Source organism: Pithys albifrons, chromosome 5 (genome assembly GCF_047495875.1).
Source record: "Pithys albifrons albifrons isolate INPA30051 chromosome 5, PitAlb_v1, whole genome shotgun sequence".
Classification (NCBI taxonomy): domain Eukaryota; kingdom Metazoa; phylum Chordata; class Aves; order Passeriformes; family Thamnophilidae; genus Pithys; species Pithys albifrons.
In genome coordinates this window covers 49,190,333-49,212,889 of record NC_092462.1, presented here as the reverse complement: position 1 = coordinate 49,212,889, position 22,557 = coordinate 49,190,333, and the positions used below count along the sequence as shown (strand labels likewise).

General features: G+C 37.5%; 1 protein-coding gene across 1 annotated transcript in view; it reads right to left on the bottom strand.

The window, feature by feature from the left end:
• Positions 1–22,557, bottom strand: part of CORIN (corin, serine peptidase) — a 118,714-nt gene that overhangs the window by 72,271 nt on the left and 23,886 nt on the right. Inside the window, exon 4 of the mRNA XM_071555200.1 lies at positions 1,838–2,048. Coding sequence (XP_071411301.1) covers positions 1,838–2,048 — 211 coding nt within the window. The remainder of the gene's footprint in view (positions 1–1,837; positions 2,049–22,557) is intronic.

The window sequence follows — 22,557 nt, the reverse complement described above, 5'->3', positions numbered from 1 at the left end:
TAAGTCTGCAGGGGTCAGAACAGTTTCCTTAAAAAAGATTTTAAAATAAAAGTAGAGGGAGGATTGTGACCTCCAGGACATAAAAGTGGACAGGGAAATCCAGTTCCAACATTAAGAATTAATAGGAGAAGGGTGCTGCTGGGAAAAACAAAACAAACAAAAAAAATACAAAACCCCAAACAAACAAAAACCAAAAACCCAAAAAAAAAAAAAAAGTACACAAAAGAAAAATTGACTCTAGAATCTCAGTATATATTGGCTGCCACCTTGCATGTTCCAAACATTAGCTTAACTTTCATGCTCTTAAAATTATCAAGGCATAATATAAGCCATGCAAGAAACATGTCTTGAGGAAAGAAATGGAAAAAAAAAAGTAAAAAATTGATCCTTTCATGGCTCCACTTATTTAATTGATTTATCAGCTTTGCACTTTTGATACACATCACTCACTCTCAAAAGGTTTGTGAAAGTCAAGTTCTAAACAGGACAGAATAAGTGAAGCAACAGAGAAATAGTTGAACATTTAGATACATCGATTTATTACCTGAACCTATTTTTCTTATTTTGATCAATGATTTCTAGAGACAGAAGGTATTTTAAGGCTGTAGGTTATCAGATTTCTTAACTGGAATAATTGTAACAGTGAACTGGAGCAGAGGCCCTATAACTAATAATGCACTCAAACAAGATTAATTGAAAATAGCTTTTGGTAAGCTAACAAAGATACATACACAGGTGTATTCGGATCAAACCACTCAGCCAGTCTAATGCTCAGTCTTCTTCCAATGTTACCTGTGCTGCCTTTCGTCCACCCTAATCCTATCTGTATAATCATCTGTACACCTTTATACTGGTTTAATATTCTGTCAGTTGAGTGAGTTTAATTGGCCAGTCCAGAAATTTCTCTGATGAAATGGAAATAGCAGGCACATATTGCCTGGAATGAGACTGTACCTTTCATTGTCAACTGTATTTAGACTAGTTCTCACAGAACCTTTTTCATATGCATCCTATTGCTTCTAAACTGCACAGCTTTAGACTTCCTGGTTCTTGTTATGTTTCTTGAATCACTTACTCAATTGTCATATTCTTTTCCACTGAATTTCCCAGTGGAGACACTGGAAATATGGGAAAATAAAAACAAGGAGAAAGAAATCTACTCTATCTCTTTCCCCCTCCAGAAACATCAAAGATTGTTCAAGGACTGTGTACATATATATGTATATATAAAAAAAAATTTTGGTTTTCCCTTTTGGTGCTATGTTTTGATTTTAACACTGTTAAACTCATTGATCCTTTTTGAAATCAAGCTGAATTAAAAAAGTGCAGGCACATGATAATAATGCCATAAAATTATGTACATGGGGAAAAAATACATTCTCCTTAAGCTTCCAGATTAGTTTACGTCACTCTGAATATATCCTGCTAATCTAATACCATAAAATCTATTTAAAATATTAACTTTTTTGAAGGAAGGGACTAAAAAATTTGAAGTTTAACTCCACCTTATGCCAGTACTAGACATATCCAAGGCATTAATATTGTTACAAGGCATTCCATTTCAGCACACTCAGACTGGAGAAATTAGGTACAAGAATTCTGGACCTCTTTCAGAAAAGAATCCTGACTGCCCTAATATCACAGCTGCAATATTTTCTCTAAGGGGACTCAATTGCAGTTGTTTTATCACAGCAGAAATGTTGTCAATAGCTTTGACAGGCAAGAATGTGCAATGAGAAGGTCATAGGCTCATAGTTTGGATCGTCCCTTGTCTGACTAGACAGAGTATTTTACCACAATTGGCTCTAGTCACTGACAGATTTTCATTCCCAAATACCTGTCATCACCGTCACTGATGCATTCAGGAAGAGCAAGATTACAGCCAAACAGCATGATGTGTTGATAGCAGCTGAGACGACTGAGATAACTGAAGAACTTCAGGAACTTTTCCATTTCAATAGTTTTGACAACGGAAAGTACTGAAGTTACAGTGGTGTAGTTATATGGCAGCATTTGGCACTGGCTGTTGGTGATACTTACGCAGGCACCTGTGAAATCAAAACAATATATTTAGAACAAAAGTATCACCATTAAACAATTGGTTCAAAGCATATATTGTACATACAATATATAAGCAATGCCTGCATCTCACAATAAGATTGCAATCCATAATGCTATTATAATACTGTCAAAAAAAAAAAAACCAAGAAAAAATTGAATCTGGAGAAACTTGATAGCTCAGTTTGGAAAACCAAATAAGCTCTTAGATGTTTTTATAATCCTTTGATGCTGCACAGAACTAGACTACAAATAACATAAACCCAATTTCTTTCTGACACAGGGTGGATGCATACACCATAAAAATAGCCTGGATACAATCAAATTCACATGAAGCTAAGAATGAAAGTCATGTAGAAAAATTAAGGCTAATTGGGTTCTGAAGGTATCCTGGTTTTGGTGTTTCCATGAAGTTTCTCTTTTTGCTACCATTCTACTTTGTATCTGCCTTTCCTGCCAAATCAGACTTACTTATATACTTTTCCCAAGATCACAGTTTTATTTCCACAGACTTTCTTCTCTACCCTACCAACATAAAACTATCCTGTCCTAAACTGTTTTCCCACTCTTGACCTATGAGAGCAACCTGTCCCTCTCTGAGCTAGGCATGGTCAGTAGGTACCTTAGCACATGGAGTCCTTCGGAGTGAGTTTCACAAGCCATACACCAAACTCAGAAGTTTCATCGCTAGCAAAGTATCAAATGACAGTATTTATGAGAGCTTCCTACTTTGATGAAGGCCTTTCTAGTCAGGCTCCAGTAACATTTTATTCATATTCACAGCATACTCACGTTCTGCAGTAAGGAGGGGCCTCAGCCCATTTTCAACATCAGACTGCAATAAACATGCTGTAAATAAGTCAAACTTGCGTTTGAATTGTGTGAGTCATTTATACCTGACCTCCCAGCTTGATAAAAGCTACAGATGTAAAGCACACAGGATGCAGATCTAAGCATTCAGCAAGTCTGCCACTTACTCACCTCTCAGTCTAGACATAGTCTTCACTGTCTAAATGCACCAGTGGCAAATTCTGGTATCTACGGACTAATACAACTTCACACCAGAGTAGAGAAAGCAAAGCATAATGAAGAAAAGAATTCATTAGAGTTTTTTCAAATTGCAATGTCTTTGAAAGGACGGACAAAAAGGTGGGTTTCAAATTTTATCTAGACTTCATAAAAAGTAATCCCTATTTTTTCAGTGCCTGATGAGTATACACCTCTTTGTCTTTTCCCTCTCCAGAAATTTCAACAAAAACTAAGACACTGAATCTTGCTCCACTGAAGTAACAGCAAATCTATCCTCTCATTCCAATCAAGCTGAAACTACACCCTTAAGTCCCCTTATTAAGATTTCCCTGACTCCCAGTTCTGCCAACAAGAAATCTTTGTGCCAGCATACATCCATTTTCTGCTACAATCTCTTCTCGCTCCCACATTCAGCAACTGATGGATCAGTTCACCCAGAAACCATATTTTTCCATATAATTCAGGGACAGATTCTCCATTCAAAAACAGAAGTTAATGTTGGGAGACCAGCAAAGAAGTGATAAGCCTCCAAACTGAGAGAACTTTCAAAACTGCAGAGTGCAGTTTTCAAAAGTGACTGCATGAGTTAGCACCACATGCTGATGACTTTCAGTGCAACTCCTGCTCTGAAGTTGTACAGTTATTCTTGAAAAATACCACCTAGATGATCAGATCATCATATCTGTTAGGTTGCAAAAGCAAATTCTGGTGATAGAAAAATAGCTTTCCAGGACAAAGGGAAAAAAGGTGGAGGAAAGGGAAGGAAATTAACTTCAGAACCGGAATTCTCTTTTAAAAGATGCCATCTCTTTAATGACTAATCACACTGTGACTTTTGTAGAGTATCTTGACCTGCTATAAGAATGGAAAATCTCCCTCCATTTTTTGCACTATATTTTGCACATGAACAAACTCACTGACACTTACAGGTACTGTAAATGCTTTTTTAATTGTTATTGTTTGGGAAAACTTAACAAGAAAACACAGAAGTTCCAATTGAAAGATTAAAAATATGGAAGCTTTTACAGCAGAAATTCTTTAAACTACTAATCTCCTCACAGTTAAATTCTTCTGTTGATGCTGGGACTTCATTTTCAGTAGCTATTGTGATAAAACGATAACATACCTGCACAAAATTCTGGGTCTCCCCTACCCGCAAAAACCAAATTATCCTAAATTGGGAAGAGGCGGTGGGAGGTGGGCAGGGGAAGCACATCAGGCTTACACAAGTGAAATTTCAACACAAGATTATTCACAAAATCACCATGTATTTCCTCAGGCACAACTGCAGAATGGTCCCTGCCACAGCATGTGCCAAGAAGCAGTGGTATTTTGGCTGAGATCATGTGCATGGACTGCTTTAGACCTTTCAAAATTCACACAGTCCTGACAGTGAGGAGCTACAGTTCCTTGGAGTCATCTGACCTTTTTGCAGTACTCAGTGGCTGGACAATAGAGCAATGAATTCAACACTTATGGACAAGAAGGAATTTAATAGCAATTATGTAATAATTTTTAAAACAAAAGGAGAGTAAACCCAGGACCCATCATTGCAACAGAATGATCAGACAGGGTGAAGTGTAAATAGTCTCTCTCCATCATTCTTGTAAGCTCCCTTCAGGTACTGGAAAGGCCACAATTATGGAGAATATAAACTAGTTTTGGCAATACCTAGGTGGAGGTAAAAAGAGCAGTGAATGGGAATAATGACATGTGAAAAAGCTATTGATCAGAACAGCATGGTTCCTAATTATATAGGTCATTTCTGACATTCATCTAAATTAAGAGTGTTTGGTCTATGACCAGCTATTGCCAAATGGGCTGAACTAGTAAAAAAGGCCTTCCTTCTACTCCAACAATTGCAATGCAAGACTACAGTTTCATATTCCATCCTGTTGAACATAATTTGAGCAGCACATTTTCCCTTTCCCTCTCCTCTTCAGATTATTCCCAGATTACACCACCTGTGAACTGCATCTGCACAAAAGTACACTGGACTAGAAGACTGAGCTGATTGAACAGAACCACCCACTGTCCTTCCAAAAAGACCACTTGTATGACAGCTCCAAAGAACTGCAACCAGAACTGCAGCTTAAATTAAATCAATTGTTTTAGTTTAAAACACTCAACCATCCCTGTAATGACAAGGTCACAGTTCCTCACCCAGCAGGGAATGTTGCTCCTGCATGTTTTTGAGGGCATGCGATAAACTAGTTATGTACATTAGACTGCCTGAAAAAAACAGCCTTTTCTCTCTTCTTCTGCCCCACATTTTAATTTTTTGGTGGGCACAGGGCCAGGGAAAGAAAGAGGAAAAATTAACTAAATTAACTACTTCATTTGGATCAGATCATTGGGTTGATTAGCTTTTTGGCAGCAAACACATTTGTTTCATGACAAGAGAAAGGGCAGTGCAGTGGCAGGAACCAGTGGGTAAGAGCAGAGCTGTTTGCAGCAGCTGAAGCAGTGCTTCTGCACAAAGTCTCATTACTGCCAAGCACCTAAAACGCCTTGGAAAAGGTTAGGAATATTTGTATTGTACCATCAGAGTCAATTCCTGTCTGATGAGAAATAAAACAACACTTTTACTCTAAAAATCGATTAATAAATTTGGTGCAACTCTGCATTCTGAATACATCCATATTCTCACTTGCACTATAAAAACACATCTGGGACCTTTCCCCCTGGCATCGGCCATCTTAAATACAATGCAATTAAATTATGTCTTCAGTTAAAGCTATTGTGAACTGGCCTGGATCCTAGCTAGGGTATATTTTTATCCAGATTTTTGTAGAAGATATGAAAAATATGCCTCTGTCTCAGGTATGAAAAGCATAACATAGCATATGAGAAGAGAATATGGCCTGAAGATAAAAGTATGTAGCCTGATTTTCATATCTCAGGTCAAGTTTGCTGATGTTTCAATTAGAAAATAGTATTTTTAATCAGAGGAACCTTTACAGAATGGAAAATGGAACTGTGTTGAATTTGAAGTAGTGATCACCACACACTTTGTTACAGACCTTGGCTTAGTATATGCTCAGCAGTAATTGCACAGTGGCAATCCATACACTTACTGGTAAAGCCTCTGTAAAGCCAAGAAGAAATGACAAATTCACCTGGCTCTTGCACAGCAAAAATTGCATCAACATAGCATGAAATCTCATCTTTAATCCTAAAATGTCTTGAAAATTTCTAAGAATCCCATTTTAAAAAGAAAAATGAAACAAACTCATGCATTCTAACTTAGAAACATTTCTAACCTGCCTATGGCAGCAATTTGGAGGCTTCTTGATACAGGAAGGACCATATCAAACAAATAATTTTTTCCCAATCCAAAGCTGCCATTTTCTCCTGACCTTAAAACAATCTTGTGACTCTGCTTGATTTCACAATTTCACATGTGAGACATTTGAAACTACATAATGCCTTTATCACCTCCTCTGTCCTATTGTTATTGAATATCCAGATTGGCATGGACTTTTCCTCCAGATCAAAGGAGCCCAGCATTTCACCTGGCATCTAGTCTTTTCAGCAAAACTTGTTTCATTACTGTCTTCAAGAATTTTAATTTACTATGACATCTTGGTACATTTTTCATTTCAATTAAAACAGAAGATGGACAGGTTTTCTTGGCCTCTCTCCAGCTATGAATATCTCACATACAGTCCACTTGGGACCAACATCTGATACTGCATTTCAAATGTTTTCTCTGTAACTCAGAAAAAGCACCCCAATAAGTAATGTTCTTAAGACCACCCAGCAGGAAAATCTACAAACTATTTTCTCCTTAGTTCAAGTACCAGAAGTTAAAATCAATAACTTCACAATAAAGCATAATCTCTGCCCTTTTATCCCATGAATGCTAACTTGTAAGCACAATTTCCACAATTCACAGCATCCTCCATTTCCTGACATGAGGGATAGCTTGGCTGCTGAGTATGTGTGCCGGTTGACTGTTCCCTTCTAAACACATTCTCAGTTTCTTGGTTGCATTTTTTCCACAGTCCTATTTGTTCTCTTTCAGGACACATGATACAGAAAATATCAAATAATTCTTAGAGTACAGCACACAGTCACATTACACTATTGAATAAATTAAAAGGGATATGTACACATTCTGGAGGAAACCCCCCAACATTTCTACAGCTAAAAAGAGCACTACTGGGGTGCTCTTTAACCCTTTGGAAAAGTACACTTAAATGCAAGATGACAGATCTTAAGAAATTTGAGAAACTAATTGTATGGTAAAAGATTATTACAACTGAAGTAGTAGTTGTGTCATACTCATAAGCTTCAAGACTACCAGAAAAATAAAGTCTGAAGGAAAATATATTTTTAATTGCAACACCTGAACAGATAGAATAAAGTATTACTGGCATTTCTGTCAATGGAAAATTCAGCCGACAGATTGTAATGGTTTATGAGGGCCTTCTGGCCTTGATGGTTCCACCAATGGTTAAAACATACCACATTGCCCTTCAGCTAAAATCTTTCACTGTATTAACTACTGTTTTGTCTTTCATGGATGTAAATTATTTCTCATAATTAAAATGAAATTTAGACATAATTAATTTTATTCCTCTGGGTTTTGCTTCCTCTTACATGATTTAGTGTAACAGCTGCCTGTTTTTCTCAGCTCTCTCAGTATCAGGTGTAGGTGGCAAGGGGGATTCACAGGCTGGATGCCATGAGAAGAGCCTGGGGCTGCCCCATGCCAGACACAGTTCCAGTCAGTACCAAGAGACACCCACAGGGCACAGCTGAGTGCCCCAGTCATCGTGGCAGCACTTCTGGAGAAGTGTGTTTAACAAAGTGCAAAATCTCACACAGGGGAGTGAGTGAGAAAATATGAGAAGTAATCCTGTGTACACCAAGGTAAAAGGAGGGGAGAAGGTGCTGAAGGCCGCAGAGCAGAGATTCCCCTGCAGCCCATGGAAAGGACTTGAGGTGGAGCAGGTATCTACTCTCCAGCCTGTGGAGGGCTCCACACAGGAGCAGGTGGGCATGTCCTGTGGGAACTGCAGCCTGTGAAGGACCCGTGCTGAAGCAGGCTCAATCTGAGGGGCTACATCCCATCCAGAAGATCCATGCAGGATATGTTCTGGAAGGACTGCAGTCCATGCAGAGATCCAGCACTGAGGCAGAGAAAATTGCGAGGAGGAAGAAGCAGCAGAGTGGAACTGTTATGGACTGGCCACAACCCCATCACCCTGTGCTGTTCACAGAAAGAGGGAAGCACAGGAGTTGATAATGAAGGAGTGAAATTGAGCCTGGCAAGAAGCACAGGGTGAGGAAAGGTGTTTTAGTTCTTGTATTTGTTTCTCACCATCCAACTCTGATCTTAATTTGCAATACATTCAATTAATTTTTCCCCAGTCTGTTTCACACCTGATAGTAATTAGTACATGATTTCTCTGCCTTTCACTTAAAGTGAGAGTCTTTTCATCTTGTTTCCTCCCCACACTATCTTGTTGAGGGGAGAGAGCGAGAGAGCAGAGCAGCTGGGTGGGTATCAGGCAGCTCACCAAGGACAATCCACCATAGTCGAAGAAAAATATTCTTTCTTTTCAAATTCAAGTAACATGAAAGTATAATTGAAGACACTAAAGCAATTCTACAAAGTTAGTTTTGACACATGCATTGCTGTACTGTCTCTTTAAATAGCCCACTTAGCCATGTCAAGATTTGGATAATTTTTATGTTCTTCTTGCTGCATGAAGTGACTGTGGTAGGGAAGATAAACTCCATGCCAACAAAACAGAACTTAAATAGAGACATTGGACTCAGAGTCATGTGGAAAAAATTCAGTGATGTTCGGAGAGGAACGCCTAGAGAAGGGGAAATTGTAGGTCATCTTTCAGTATGGAAGGCTAGACAGAAGCAAGGAGAATATAGGGACACATCAAAGATGTAGTAACAGATTTAGATCACTTGGGTAATTCCCACTACAGGATAAAATTTGGAGGAGTGTCTGTGTCAGGCTATATTGACTATATACATGCATAAATTGGAGGAAGACAACACAGACAGAAAACCAAAATCAAGTTATGAAAGGAGATAGCTTTTAAAACATCTAAAAACTTCAATTCCTTTCAAGACTGAACAACATCTTTGTATCAGCTCTGCTATTTCCCTCAGTACAAAATTTTTAATTCTCATACAAAATGTTTTGTTGGCTATTTTGCAGCTGTTTGTGTCAGGACATATTTTAAATCACAGTGTGAAATCAATAAAGAAACTTCACAGAGAGTTTGGCCATGCAACTCAAAATATACCAGTCAAATTAAGTCACAGTTTTCTTCATACTTTCAGGTTGGATCCAGTTCACTTGGCTTTGTTTTTAAATCAGAAAGTTAAAGAGAATTTTTTTAAAATTTCTTTTCTGCTTTGCCTTAATATTTCTCCTTCAAGGCTCCTGAAATTGCTTATCTTTCAGTCATCTGTCCTAAATTTTCCATTGTAAATAGTGAGAAAAAAAATGCATTTTATGTCTTCAACGATTTCAAGCTTTTCAGTGTCTGAATGATTCTTGTCCTCTATTGCAGACCCCTGCTGTCTCCTCCCCAGAGTCTCTCTTATTCCAGATGCAGTGGAAATTACTCTTCATCTGATATAACCTCCCATGTCATTACATTTCTTTTCATATTCTATCCTTACCTTCTCTTCACTTTCTGTGTTACAATATTAGCTTCATGCTATAATTTCTACAATCTTTAATTGTCAATACACTTATTTTCAGATATAGCTTTTATGTTGCCATTTATATACTTTCTCCCCTATCCAAGACATAACAATCATTACTTCTAATGAGTACATATTACCTTTCAATCATGAGTGCAATTTACCATTCAACACACCTCACCTTTCTCTTGTTTCTGCTACTTGGATTTCATTTAACTTTTCTGCACTTAAAGGCTTATAGTTTAGGTAAGATTTTAAAAAATTATTTACACAAGACTTTTAAAAATATTCATGAGGGTGTAAGCTATTCAGATACAAACCATCTGAGCCTATTTTAAAATTTATAGTAACTGGAGACTTTTGCTGCATTATTATCTTAGTTCTGAAAAACCATTACAGTTTTATGTAACTTAACCCTCAGTTCTACTTTTTCCCCTCATAAAATGCTTAAATACTTAGAACACAAATACTGCAGATGTCCTTTTATTTAAATAACAAATTAAACATTTGTTTTAATCAGAGTACCTTGTCATCCTTCAAAAATCAAATCTAAATGAGAGTATTACATTTGTTTTATAAGCAGTTCAAAATTATAGATGTTAATGAAAGAACTACAACTTTAAAAAGTGTTCTTAGCTTTATTTTCCTGTATATTTTTAATCATTAAACTGAGTATTTGAGACTGACATAGCAGGATTTAACATCTTTCATTGAATATCCAAAATGAGACATCCAGTTCTAAAAGGCATTGAACACTGACAGTGCACAAAGTTTTAAACTGAAGCTCCATCTACTTAGAGGTGAACTATTCTAGTAACTATTAGTTGGATGCCTCAAATCAGAGGTCGCAGGTTTAGGAAAAGTTGCAGAGTCTCTCTGTCAGACCATGGGTGATTATGGGAACTCTTAAGTTTAGTGCTGTTCTTAAGATCCTGATAAAAGAAACTGCTTAAAACTCTTCATATATCCTTGCATGTGGGGATAAAAGGTAGCCATAGACTATTGAACACCAGCAGATCCCATTCAAATCAACAAGAGAGGTAGGTTTCAACTGATTTTTTAAAAGCAATCACTTTTGCTTATTTGGAATTTTAGTCTTGAGGATAGACACCTTCTCTAACTGAGAGCATCTTTTAAGCATGAGCTGAATGCTTTCTGAATAGGGATGAGTTTGGCATACACTCAAGTATTCTTCTCAATAGTTGACTTCCCTTTTAAAATGTGCCACTCTCTTGACTTCTGTAGCTCCTTGAGATTTAATGTCAGCCAAGAAACATTGTCACTGAATACTGGAAAAACAAAAAGCTTGCTAAAGAGACATCTGTAAATGAAGCAGGTTCCGAGTTCCAAATTCCTCATGACCAAGTGAAAGAAATTAAAGTAACACATGGAATGAAGAAAAGTTCAACACTGTCTACTCATCTCTGGTTCCTGCCAGGATTCTCTTCAGCTGCACATATTCCTTCTGTTTCTATTGAGGTGCATTTGCATAAAATCAAAACATCAGACTTCCACTCAAACTGACACCTAAAAAGGAACATCATTTACATAATACATGTCATTTGCCTTTGATTAGCTCAAAACTTCTGCTAGAAAAACAGGCAGAATTCACTTCTGCAACTGTATTTTGTGATATCTAGATAGGAGTAATTTTAATAATGATTCCATGCACAAAAAAGAAGTTATAGTTAATAAGAAGCTTATAAAGTACAAATCACATGGTTCAAAATCCTTTATTTCTTAAGGTTGTTTCACTGATGTACACCAGGCAACATTTTCCATTGTCTTAAGACTAAAATAGACACATCCTCATACATAACTAAAACATTCCTTTATTATATATTCACTTTCTTTAAAAAATAGCATAAAATCTGTAATTTCAAGACTAAAATTAATTTCTGATTTTTAAAGATGGAGACTTAGGAGTAAATTAGTCTACAGCTATCTTTCCTTAACTTGACTACTACCACACAGGCTACTTGGCAAAAGAAGTTACATGATCAGCATTCTCTTAATTGCTGTCTCCTACTTTTATCTCCTCTCTTAAAAAAAAACCAAAACAAAAAAAAATTAAAAAAAAATAAAACTATAGGAGGTTGCTCTATCACAATCAAATTTTGTAACATCCACATAGAAACAGTCACTAGCGATGGAACCCTCACTTCCATGACACTTCTCATTTCCTTTGCAACTGACAAACCCTATTTAATTGTATCATGGAAATAGAGAGCTTATACCCAAAAGTAGCCATGAAGCACTCAAGAAGTGAAAGGAAAGAGAAAGGGAATACTTAACTCCACACTATGTTGTAAAAGCTACAAATTGTCAACAGGAAGCCCCCATTTCTAATAGCCTCTCTTGACAAGATTAAAATATCCCTGAGGAGCTAGTAAGTATTTCTGCCTCAAGAGGGCTACCACAGTCCATAAATTTTTGGTAAATACTGTTTCTGTAGACAATAGAAAAGAAAAAGTGCATACAAACAGCAAAATCTCCATTAGCAAAATACAAAATGGGATAGAAAACAAAGTAAAAAGAAGCTCTTCTTTGATCTGCAAAAAATATATATTTCTCCTTTGCAAACAGAGATCCTCTACAGTATACTGCAAAATGAAAACATGAATTAAAAAGCACTTAAGTAAAAGCACTAATAGCTTTTCTTTTAGGTGCTAATGGGCATAAATTATCCTGCTGATTTTGGGAAACCTGGTTTATCAGAAGCAATTTACATATGAAATGTAATGTCTTGATCCCTAAAGAAAGGCTTAACAGGAGTGCATTTATACAGCTTTAATACAGCACAAAGACATAATCTCAAGAGAAGTAGTAGTAAGTTTGTTACGTTTGCATGTGGGTAGACTTTTGACAAACTTGTGCCTTCTGAGGCTCACACTCTTGTTTCAGGAAGAGTGATGGCAGCCTAAAGATACAAGCAAGATATTGTCAGAGTAAGTTTCTTAACAGAGGGTCGTGACTTTTATTAGGTCAACTGACACAGTCACAGAAACATTCCACAAGACAATTGAATTGATGCAATGGTACAATACTACTTCCTCTCCCCCATGTGTGCTTGCCATTTTCTTCGAAATAACTTTTGTGCCAAACCACCCAAGAGCTAACTTAGCCAGTGTTAGAGCTGAGTCAGATCATTGAGAAGACAACAAATACCAGTGCATAAAAAGCATACAGCACTGTATGGTTCTAAGCAAAGAGAATGGGACACCTTCTCAGCACCACCAATCTCTAAATGAAGCCCAGCTGACTCATAATAGATTATGTGGAGAAGAGGGAAACAAACTTTTGAACAGCAAATCCCATCTGTGGAGCTCAAATAGGAGTCAGACAAGACTAGCTGAAAACAATTGCTCTGCGTTTAATTTCATTCAGCTAATAAATTATACAATTTGAAAGAAATGAGTCATTGTCAACTCCCTCTTGTGCTCCACAGGTACCAAAGGCAGAGGTGATAAGGCTACTGACCACCTGCAGTAGAGAGAAAAACAATTCATTATCTCCCAGGTCACAGAGAGGGAAATACATGAGAAGCCATGAGGGAAATACAACTCATATTTTAGACCAGAGTTGAAATGCTATCATAATTATTTTTAAGACAATCTGTACCAGCTGCTGTAGATAGAACACCACATCCAGTCTGTCCCAGACACTTCTTGCTCAGAGCAAGTCATAAATTCTAACTCAGTTATTCTCCTGACCAAAGAATATTGCAAAAGGCTGGACTCTTCATCAAGTCACCTCATTTTTTGGAGCCCCACTTCTTTCAGTAAGTTGCTTCCAGATACTGCTTTTCTCAGCTGAGGCACTTATTTCTTTAATCCCTTGTGCAGGCACAGGTGAGAGCAGGTAAGCTCAAGAGCCAAAGCTGAAGCTGAACACTTCCCTCTCATGAGGTACAAGCTGGCCTGCCTTCTAGAGCTGGTATGTTGATTACTCATTTCCTAATTACAGGATTCTTCAGTTAAATTTGAGACATATTTCTAAGAACCTACCATTAAATACACCAGAAGCACATATTGAAATGATTTTTAGGATTAGATCTATCATTAAAGGCTGTTTTCCATAGCATATTAAGTTGGACAGAATTTTGCTATTGTTTTGAAATAAGTGCACTCTTGTTAGGCTTTGTTTAAAAAATGGGATTAAAAAATGGTAGATTCCACTGGACCCAGGCACACATCCAGAATTTTTTGGCTTGGTTGTTTTCATGGTTTTTTTCTAACAAATATGTTTTCAGTAAGAGAAAATGAATGGTAGCTTGATTGACAACATTTAATTAAGTTCCAATATTTTTAGGTTCAAAACATAACAAAAAGCACAGTGCTTTGTAAAAGACTTAAAATAGTCATCCATGACTTTGTATGAGTCTTGGAAACACACAAGGATAATGACCCCAGAGGCTCTGCTGGCAATGGGTTCTACACTATCCATCTGGTGGAAAAGAGTTTCCTAATTTCCAGTATGAACGTCTGCTATTTTTTTCATTGAAGAGTACAATTTTTTAATTATCAGTCATAACAAAGGTAAGACCAGTTTTGTGTATGGATTAGTTGCTAAATTAAACTTTAACTGTATTTGGCTATTTATCACTTTCTCAAACTCCCAGTCCCAGAGTGACTTCAAACCATGGTACTCATTATGTTGTATTTGAATTTCACATGATTGCAAAAGATAACAGTGACTGTAAATCACTTTCTGTTCTATCAGTGCTTTCACCTTTCATTATTTGGACAAGAGTTTAGAACTTACCATCTTATATTAATGATGGCTCTGCACCCACACCTGGCTGCACTCTATTATAATCCATACCAGACCATGCAGAAGCTTCAAACAGATCAACTTTAATCAATCATAAAGTTATGTGTTGCCACAGATGTAAGGTGTATCTTTGGAAACAAAGTGATCAATCACAATATAGAAAAAAAAGTTTGTTAACATCATCTTTTTGTTGAAATAACCCCACAAATACTTTTAAAAATCATTTCAGGCAATCTCATGGATCTGAAACAAAAGTCAGTAGTTGCATTTCTCGAACAATTATCTTCAGACATGCCTTGTTCCATTCTTGAAAGTTTCACGCCAGGCTAAGCACTTGGCATCTTGTTTAGCCTCTTGGTCAGTTTATGGTTCAGTCTGACAAACAACCATCTGCTTAAGATACAAGCAACAAAGTGCAAAAACCTATAATGGATGTAATAAAAGGCATAAACCTGGAAGTCTCCCATTCCTTAAGTTTTAAAGGTACATACATCCATAACTCCAGAAGCACATACCTGGCATTTAAATACTAAAACAAAGCTGACTTTGTAGTTATTTCAATAGAAGGAATTTCCCACACTGCTGAAAGGCCAAAGAGTAAAGATACATGGAACTTCAAGGAGGGGGGTGAGAGTTATTAATAATACTTATCACAGTATTAATCCCGAAAAATACTTGAGGTCTGTTAGATATTTTACGTGGAATATTGTTTAATCAGACTGCATTTGGAGAGATGATGATCTACAAAAAGAAGAATTGCAATAATGATCCATGAATTTATTGAAGGGAATCATACTCACAAGCTTAATCAGAGGTAAATGTATGTGAAAGTGTTAACAACCACATTACAATTTTTATACATGTTTTTGAAGTATTTTACAAACTCACAGTTAACCAACCGCAAACTTTTTAAGAATCTTTTGGATTTCAGCTCATACATCTCACATGCCAGAAACTTAGCAGTTTTTTTGCCAAGCTATGCCCATGCTTCATAAGAAACAAAGTGGAAAAATAGGCAAACTGATGAAAAACAGGTTCTTCCTACTGAACTTAGTGAAAATTCACCATGTGTTTCTCTTCTAAGTCATTAATTTTTCCATGTTAAATGCAAATATAAGTTTAAATTTCTGCTAAAGAACAAAAGCAGAATGGCTCTAGTGATTAGTTTGACTAGTGAAAAAAATAGATTTTTAAATGAGAACTGTATCACCATGATTTTAGAGAAGCATTTTTCACTTTCTTTAATTTTGACAGAAAATGTAGGTATAATTGAGATAAATAAACAGAAGCTACTGCTGAAAGATAAAAAATAGTCACCATATTAGCCTACTCACACTTGCATTTGCATGAAAAAAATACAGTTGAGGGGCTAAACTCCTGGTCTGATCCTCAGAAGACTGTTTATGTTCTTCTATGCCAACCTGAAAAACCAAAACCATTTTCCCTTCCACAGAAAATCATGTTTTAACAATTCTTTTTTTTTTCTTTTTTTCTTTTTTTTTTTTTTTTAGGAAAAGAATACCCCTAAAAATCTACCATGAGTCTATTGTTGCTATTACTCCTATATAGTTGGGTCTACTCCAACCTGTATATGTAATTAAACATAAACTGAGCTAAAAGACAAAGTGATTTATTAGATCACTGCTGGAAGTAGTGGGGATTAGGGAGACACAAACCTATGGAATGAGTTTGGATGCAGTTAACTGGATACCTTTGCTTCAGTAAAAAAACATATCTTTAGTATGAGCAGCACAAGGCAGGGAGAGAGAGGGATGGGATTTCCAGTTTCTGTGCCACTCGTGGCATAGCACACCCAGCTCCCCCCAAAGTGGCTTTCATATTACTCTTTGCTGCCCAACAGAAAGCTGGGCCAGACTAGTTCTTTCTAGATTCTAGCAGTGGCAGAACACCAGATACAACGTAAGAAATGCTGGATAGAAACAAAGGGATTTATTCCATGTATTAATTGAACATAGTTAAATGACAATAAAGAAGTTTAGTATAACCTCGAGGCTGAGCAGTTGGGTGGTCCCGTGGTGTAATGGAGAGCACTCTGGACTCTGAATCCGAAGGTCCTGAGTTCGAGTCTCAGTGGGGACTGTCCCCTGGCAGTTCAATGCTTCCCTGCCATCTGATCCCGTCAGATCTCAGATGCTCAGCAGGGTCAGCCCCAGTTAGTACCGGGTGCTGTAGACAGTCCTGAGGACTTCACTGTCACTGTCTAAGCTCACTTGGCTGTGGCAGATGGACCTTAGGACTTCAATGGTGGAGCCAGTTCTGCACATGCTGTGCCTCACCTAAAAAATCCACTGTGCATGCTGGAAGGGCACACCCATGTGGGGAGAGCCCTTCCCAAATCTTTGTTCACAAAGTCTGGCTATACACACAGTAGGCTGAGCAGGGGACTGCAAATAAATTAAGTTGCTCAGTTATAAACATGTACTTGACACGTGAAAAGATCCAAGGCTCTTCAGCATAATAAGAATATTTGTTATTTAGGAAAAGAGTAAAAAATGTAAGCAAGGAAACTTAAATGCCATGCTTTTTGAAATGTGTAACAAGTCCTTTGATACTTGCTTTTGGAAAGACACTTTCCCAGCTCGTTCTCCCAAGTCAACGTTTAGGGCTCTGTGGGATTTTCACCGTCCTGCACACTTGTGCAAGTGTAGGGAGCAGCTGAGCAGAATCCACTCATGTTCATTTGGGATGCATGCCTTTCCTAACACTGTGTCAACTACATCCAAAATAACCCACGGCTGGAAAAAACTTGTCCCTTGTTTCCGTCCACCTTGGTCTTTACTCACATTTTCTTCTAGCGGAACGCCGAGAGGCACAGGGCTCTCCCTGGACTCCCTAAAGCACCCAGGCTGCTGCGCAGAGAAAAGCCGCCGCACATCATCCCTTCTGCCACCAGTGCCACTGCGCACCGACACCCGGGGGTGCCTCTCCGTTCCCGGCCTTTCCTATCAAGCTAGACCGGGGCCCGTGTTTCCACGCGGAGCGCCCCCGGCCCCGCTCCCGGCCCGGCGGGCTCGGCACCCGCGGCAGCGGCGCCCTCTCGTGGCGGCTGAAAAAGCGACGGGAGAAGCGGCACCGGGGCGTCTCCGCGGCACAGTAAAAATCGGGACATCAATTATACATATACATGCACACCAGTGAGAGTAAGAAAAAAACTCCGATACTACCTCTTGACCCGGTGCAGATTCTATTCATTTACAGGATGTTTTTCTAGGAAGAATGTCAACCATCGCTCTCTGTACTCCTTCCTGTCACCCCAAATTAGCAGTATTACAGAATAGGGAGTCTGCTTCATTTGAATGAACTCTCCCACTTTATTGCCTAACTGCAGTTTTCTTTTGTTTCAAAGAGAAAAATGTACCAATAAAATTGTGCTAATACTTACCTTGGAAAAACATCCTGTACACTATACGATAATTACTATTTAATTCATGGTTCTTTTTCTGTTAAGCATTGATTGACAGATGAACAGAATATTACTGCACATACTTCTAAATTCCATGAATAAACACAACTGAACCTATTGGTTCACCTAAGACTCCCTTCCCAATGTTTTTGCTAACAGAAAACTCTCCAATGAACCATTCTCATGACTTAAGACCATTGCCCATGCCTTCAGAAAACATTTAAACATGAAGTCACACAAATTCAAATCCCTGAACAGGGAAAACATATTCCTTCACTTGATTCACAACAGAGAGGTACCACGGGATACATTTGACTCAGAAGCTGCTCTTTGATAGGGGTCAGTATTATATGTCAAAGAAAAATTCTAATAATACTGGGCAAATACAAGGAAAAAACACCTAGGAGTATAACAGCAACTTCTGGCAAGGTAAAATCTTGAACCTTCACACATCAGAGGTTGCCATGGGACTATAGTGTCTAAAAGTCTCAGTAGACTAGCCCCTCATGAAATTCTCTGTGTATTTTCATATTTTCTGGTTTTCTCATCATCCTGCAGCAATGAGTTTCATGCTGTCTCCTTTTATTTTTTTAAACTTACTGCCTGCCTTTTTCAATTCTACTCTTTCCTTTCTGAAGTTATATACTGATTTAGTGAGATTTTCTGTTTTGTTCCTTGTAGACTTCATGATGATACCTAACACTATCTGCCTTCTTAACAGTCATGGAGTCAGAATACCGACTGCAGCAAACCACGAGGGTTCTCTTTTGGTGGCAATGCTGAGAGTCCAGTACTGTATTCCATAGAGTTACTGTTGTTCCCTACTCTCCAGCATTCTTTTGCATCCATTGGCACAGAGTCATCTAAACATTTTATCAGTCACTGTCTTCACTCTGAGACCTTTAAGCAGTTACCAGCTATTCACTTTAGACAGAAAAAAAAAAGTAGCAGAAATGTTACTTCATTATTCACTGTTTCCCTGGATCAGGATATCCTGTCTCTAAGACTTTATCAGTAGCCTTCTTCACTGTGGAGCCTAACCATTCATTCTCATTTTTCCTTCTATCTTTTAATGAACATGTAGTGTGTGAGAAGAGTGTCTTTAAGACTTCTCAGTTAAGACTCTTGTTAACAGCACTTTGGAAAGCCAAGTATGTTATATTAACCAGCATTTTCACTGGCTCCTTTCTAATAAATTTTTGAGGCATAGCTTTCCCTTGTAAAATGACTATAAACTTCTTCATCTCTTCCTCATGGTATCATTCATTCCATTTTACACATTAATCTACTCTTTACTAGAATTTCTGCCAAAGAACTTCCTTCTCTTTTAAGGACTTTTTAAATAATTGATGTCATATGTGCCAAATTTCATTCCTCTCCAGTTAGTAATTCAGCAATGTCTAATTTGTGTTATTTTGAAGTCTTGACTGAATACCATATGGTCACAATGTTGATAATTTCTCTTATTAATGCCTTTTATTGAAGCTGTGGTTCACCAGTAAAGCAAATCCAGTGCTAGGGATACTAGCATCAGACAAAAAACATAACAGCCACAGGAATGACAGTCCAAATGTGTTCAGAGAATTTTGTCTGGTTGGCTTTGCACTGGCAGGCAGTCTCTATGTTCTATGACATACCATTTGTCTTTCAGCATCCTGCATAAAATCAGCATAAAGTCCAAGTTATGCATGCTTACTAAAACAGAAATGCATTCACCTCCCCACATTTGAACCAGATGAAACTTGTACTGACAGATGATCTGCTAGTGTGCATTGATGAAAGAACATCAGCCTCACACTTCATTTAGAGGTTAATTTCCTTATGAGATATGCTTAAAAGCTCAAACTATTGTTTTACATAGATTCAAAAGCGATTACGTCAATTCACAGGAGAACGTTTATCGGGACTCGCTGCAGATCACTGGAATCTGCTACCATGTAATGTTGAAGTGTCTCAGTATGCTAGCCCAAGTTTATTCTTCTTCAGGCATGCGCTAATTCACAGTTGGATTCAGACACTAAGCAACAGAGACTTAATTTGATCTACCACTACCATTCCTATGTGTTATTTAAATTTTACTTGTCCCCAAAAAATAATTTTTAGTCCAACAGACTATTCCAGTTTCACTGTTTTGCACCTCATCTCCTAGTCATAACTCATCTCCCTCCACATCAAAATAGGTAAGAAATTCCCATAGGCAATAGGCCATGTTCTCTGCTACCTGAAGGTTCTCTTCAAGAAGTAAAGCTTAGTGGGAAAAGAGATATCAAAGAGACCAAAGATTAATATAAAGAGTTAATTTGCAAAGGCCAGAACAAGAAAGCTAGTGAGGGGCACTGTGTCCTCACCAAAATCCCCTGCTTTTTAGTCCTCCATGCCTTGGACAGCTATGGGAACACAGTTACTCTGAGGTCAAAATCTTCTGAATCCCTAACATATATGTATGTATATGTGTGTATATATATGTATATATATACACATATATACACATTTTTAATGTATATACATACAGAATTAAGACAACATCCACATGAATAGAGACAAGAAAAACATAAGTAGAATCAAAGACTAAGAGGTTATTGATTAGTAATGGACTAGTTCGTGATGTTTCTGATAGGCAGAGAAAAACCTAAAGTATTTCAATTTGAGATGGTTGGTTGGTTGGTTGGTTGGTTGGTTGGTTGGTTGGTTGGTTGGTTGGTTGGTTGATGATGTTTTTGGGTTTTTTAAGAAATCTGTGCTATTTCAAATTTGCCTTTGAAAAGGTTTTATCCTTTTCTTTTTATGCAGAAGAAACTATCTCACCATAGAATTCCAAATAGTCACACTGACTGAATATACATGCAGTCATACTGCTGTTGGTATGAACTGCATATACTAAAAATGAACATGTACTTAGAAAGTTCTTCATAGAGTAAAAGCACCTCTCTATATAATAGCAACCCCCAAATATTTGAAAGGTTAGAAATCCAGACCTAGGCTGTCCTAAAGCACTGTGTAGCACTGTCCCTGCATCAGCAATGTAGGAGGGAAAAATATCATGTCCCATACACACACATATGTATATTACATACACATATTATATCCATCTTGAAAGAGTTCATTTCAACATGATAAGAAAATGGAAAAGGGTTTTACACTGTTTCATCTATCTCAAACAGACACCTCAAATATGATGATGGAAATATCTGTGGTGTAGCTTACTACGCACTGTTGCCGTTCCTTAGCACAATGATGATAATAAGCCAAGTTGCCCAAAGAGTAAACAAATTAATCACTTATAGGTTTAAAGTGTGAATTTCTATTTCTTCTGAGTTTGGGGTAAAGGGGGAGAAAAAGAGAGAAATCTGTGTAAGAAAAATCACTTAACAAGCAGAACCTACAGAAAGTCTGCACCGTTCAAATGGCCTGTGAAGTCACTACAGCCTAGGCAACAGAAGAAATTACTGACAAGTCAGTGATTTACAATAAGGTGAAGGGTTTAAAGCTAATTTTTGAGTGAGAAAATAACATATCACTGTAACAGTCTCATTTCCTGTGTACCAGGTTTTAAAAAAAGAAAGTTTTGAAAGGTTTTCCCTACTTTTATTTCACTTGAGAAAGAATGAGAAAAGAGAAAACTGAGCTGTTTCCCAACTTTTATCTGCCTTATTGATGATGGGAGATGGAGAAAAACTGCCTAACAAAGAATGCTTTAAAAAACAAACAACAACAGAGACAAAAAATTTCAGATAACTAATATCAGGTCTTACAGTTTAACTGTGCACAGAATCAAACAGGGGAATGACACACAGATCTACTCCCTAAAATAACATGTAATTCAGTGGCCTTTGAGAAGTGATCACCACTGTCAGACACCATCTCTTCTTTTTCATTTTATAGAAACTTAAAAAGTATTTTTAATGGAGTGTGCCACTTGTAAGTCAGTGACTATCTTCTTTCATCTTTTCCAGATCTCTCTATGACCTGGAGTAAGTTTTACTTTGTGCTCTAGTGGGATCAAGACCAAATGAATGATAAGCAGTTCAAGTGAAACAGATTCATTTTATTATGGTACCCTTTTGTTTCAATTGTTAGCAAAACAGTTATCAGGGAACCTTTCACTACCACTGACATGATGAATCAGTAAAATTAACCATGACATTAATGAAAGGCACCTTAACTTTGTATTGAAGCAAACAAATCCTAATCACAGTTAATTGTTAGTATTCACTCTTGACATTTTGATTATAACTGCTCAGAAACGTCACTGGAACTCTACTGCTACATAGAAAAACTGCTTCAAATTAGAGAAGAATTTCTCCATTAAGATAGAAAGAGTTGTAGAAACTTAATACAGCTTGCAATAACTCTTTTTCAGCCTTGGTAAGCATTAATGACTATCACAATTGAAGAATGCATTGTAAGTTTTCATACCTGACAGAATTTACTGCATCTTCCACAACAGGTCAATCAAATGTTCTGATAAGGACCCAGTTGCTTGCAACATGGAATGTGCATGACAAACTATCAAAGGGACACATTCCTTAGAACTCATGAGAGCACCTTGGAAAGTGTATTTTTGAGTTAGAATTACGAAGCCAAGTAAA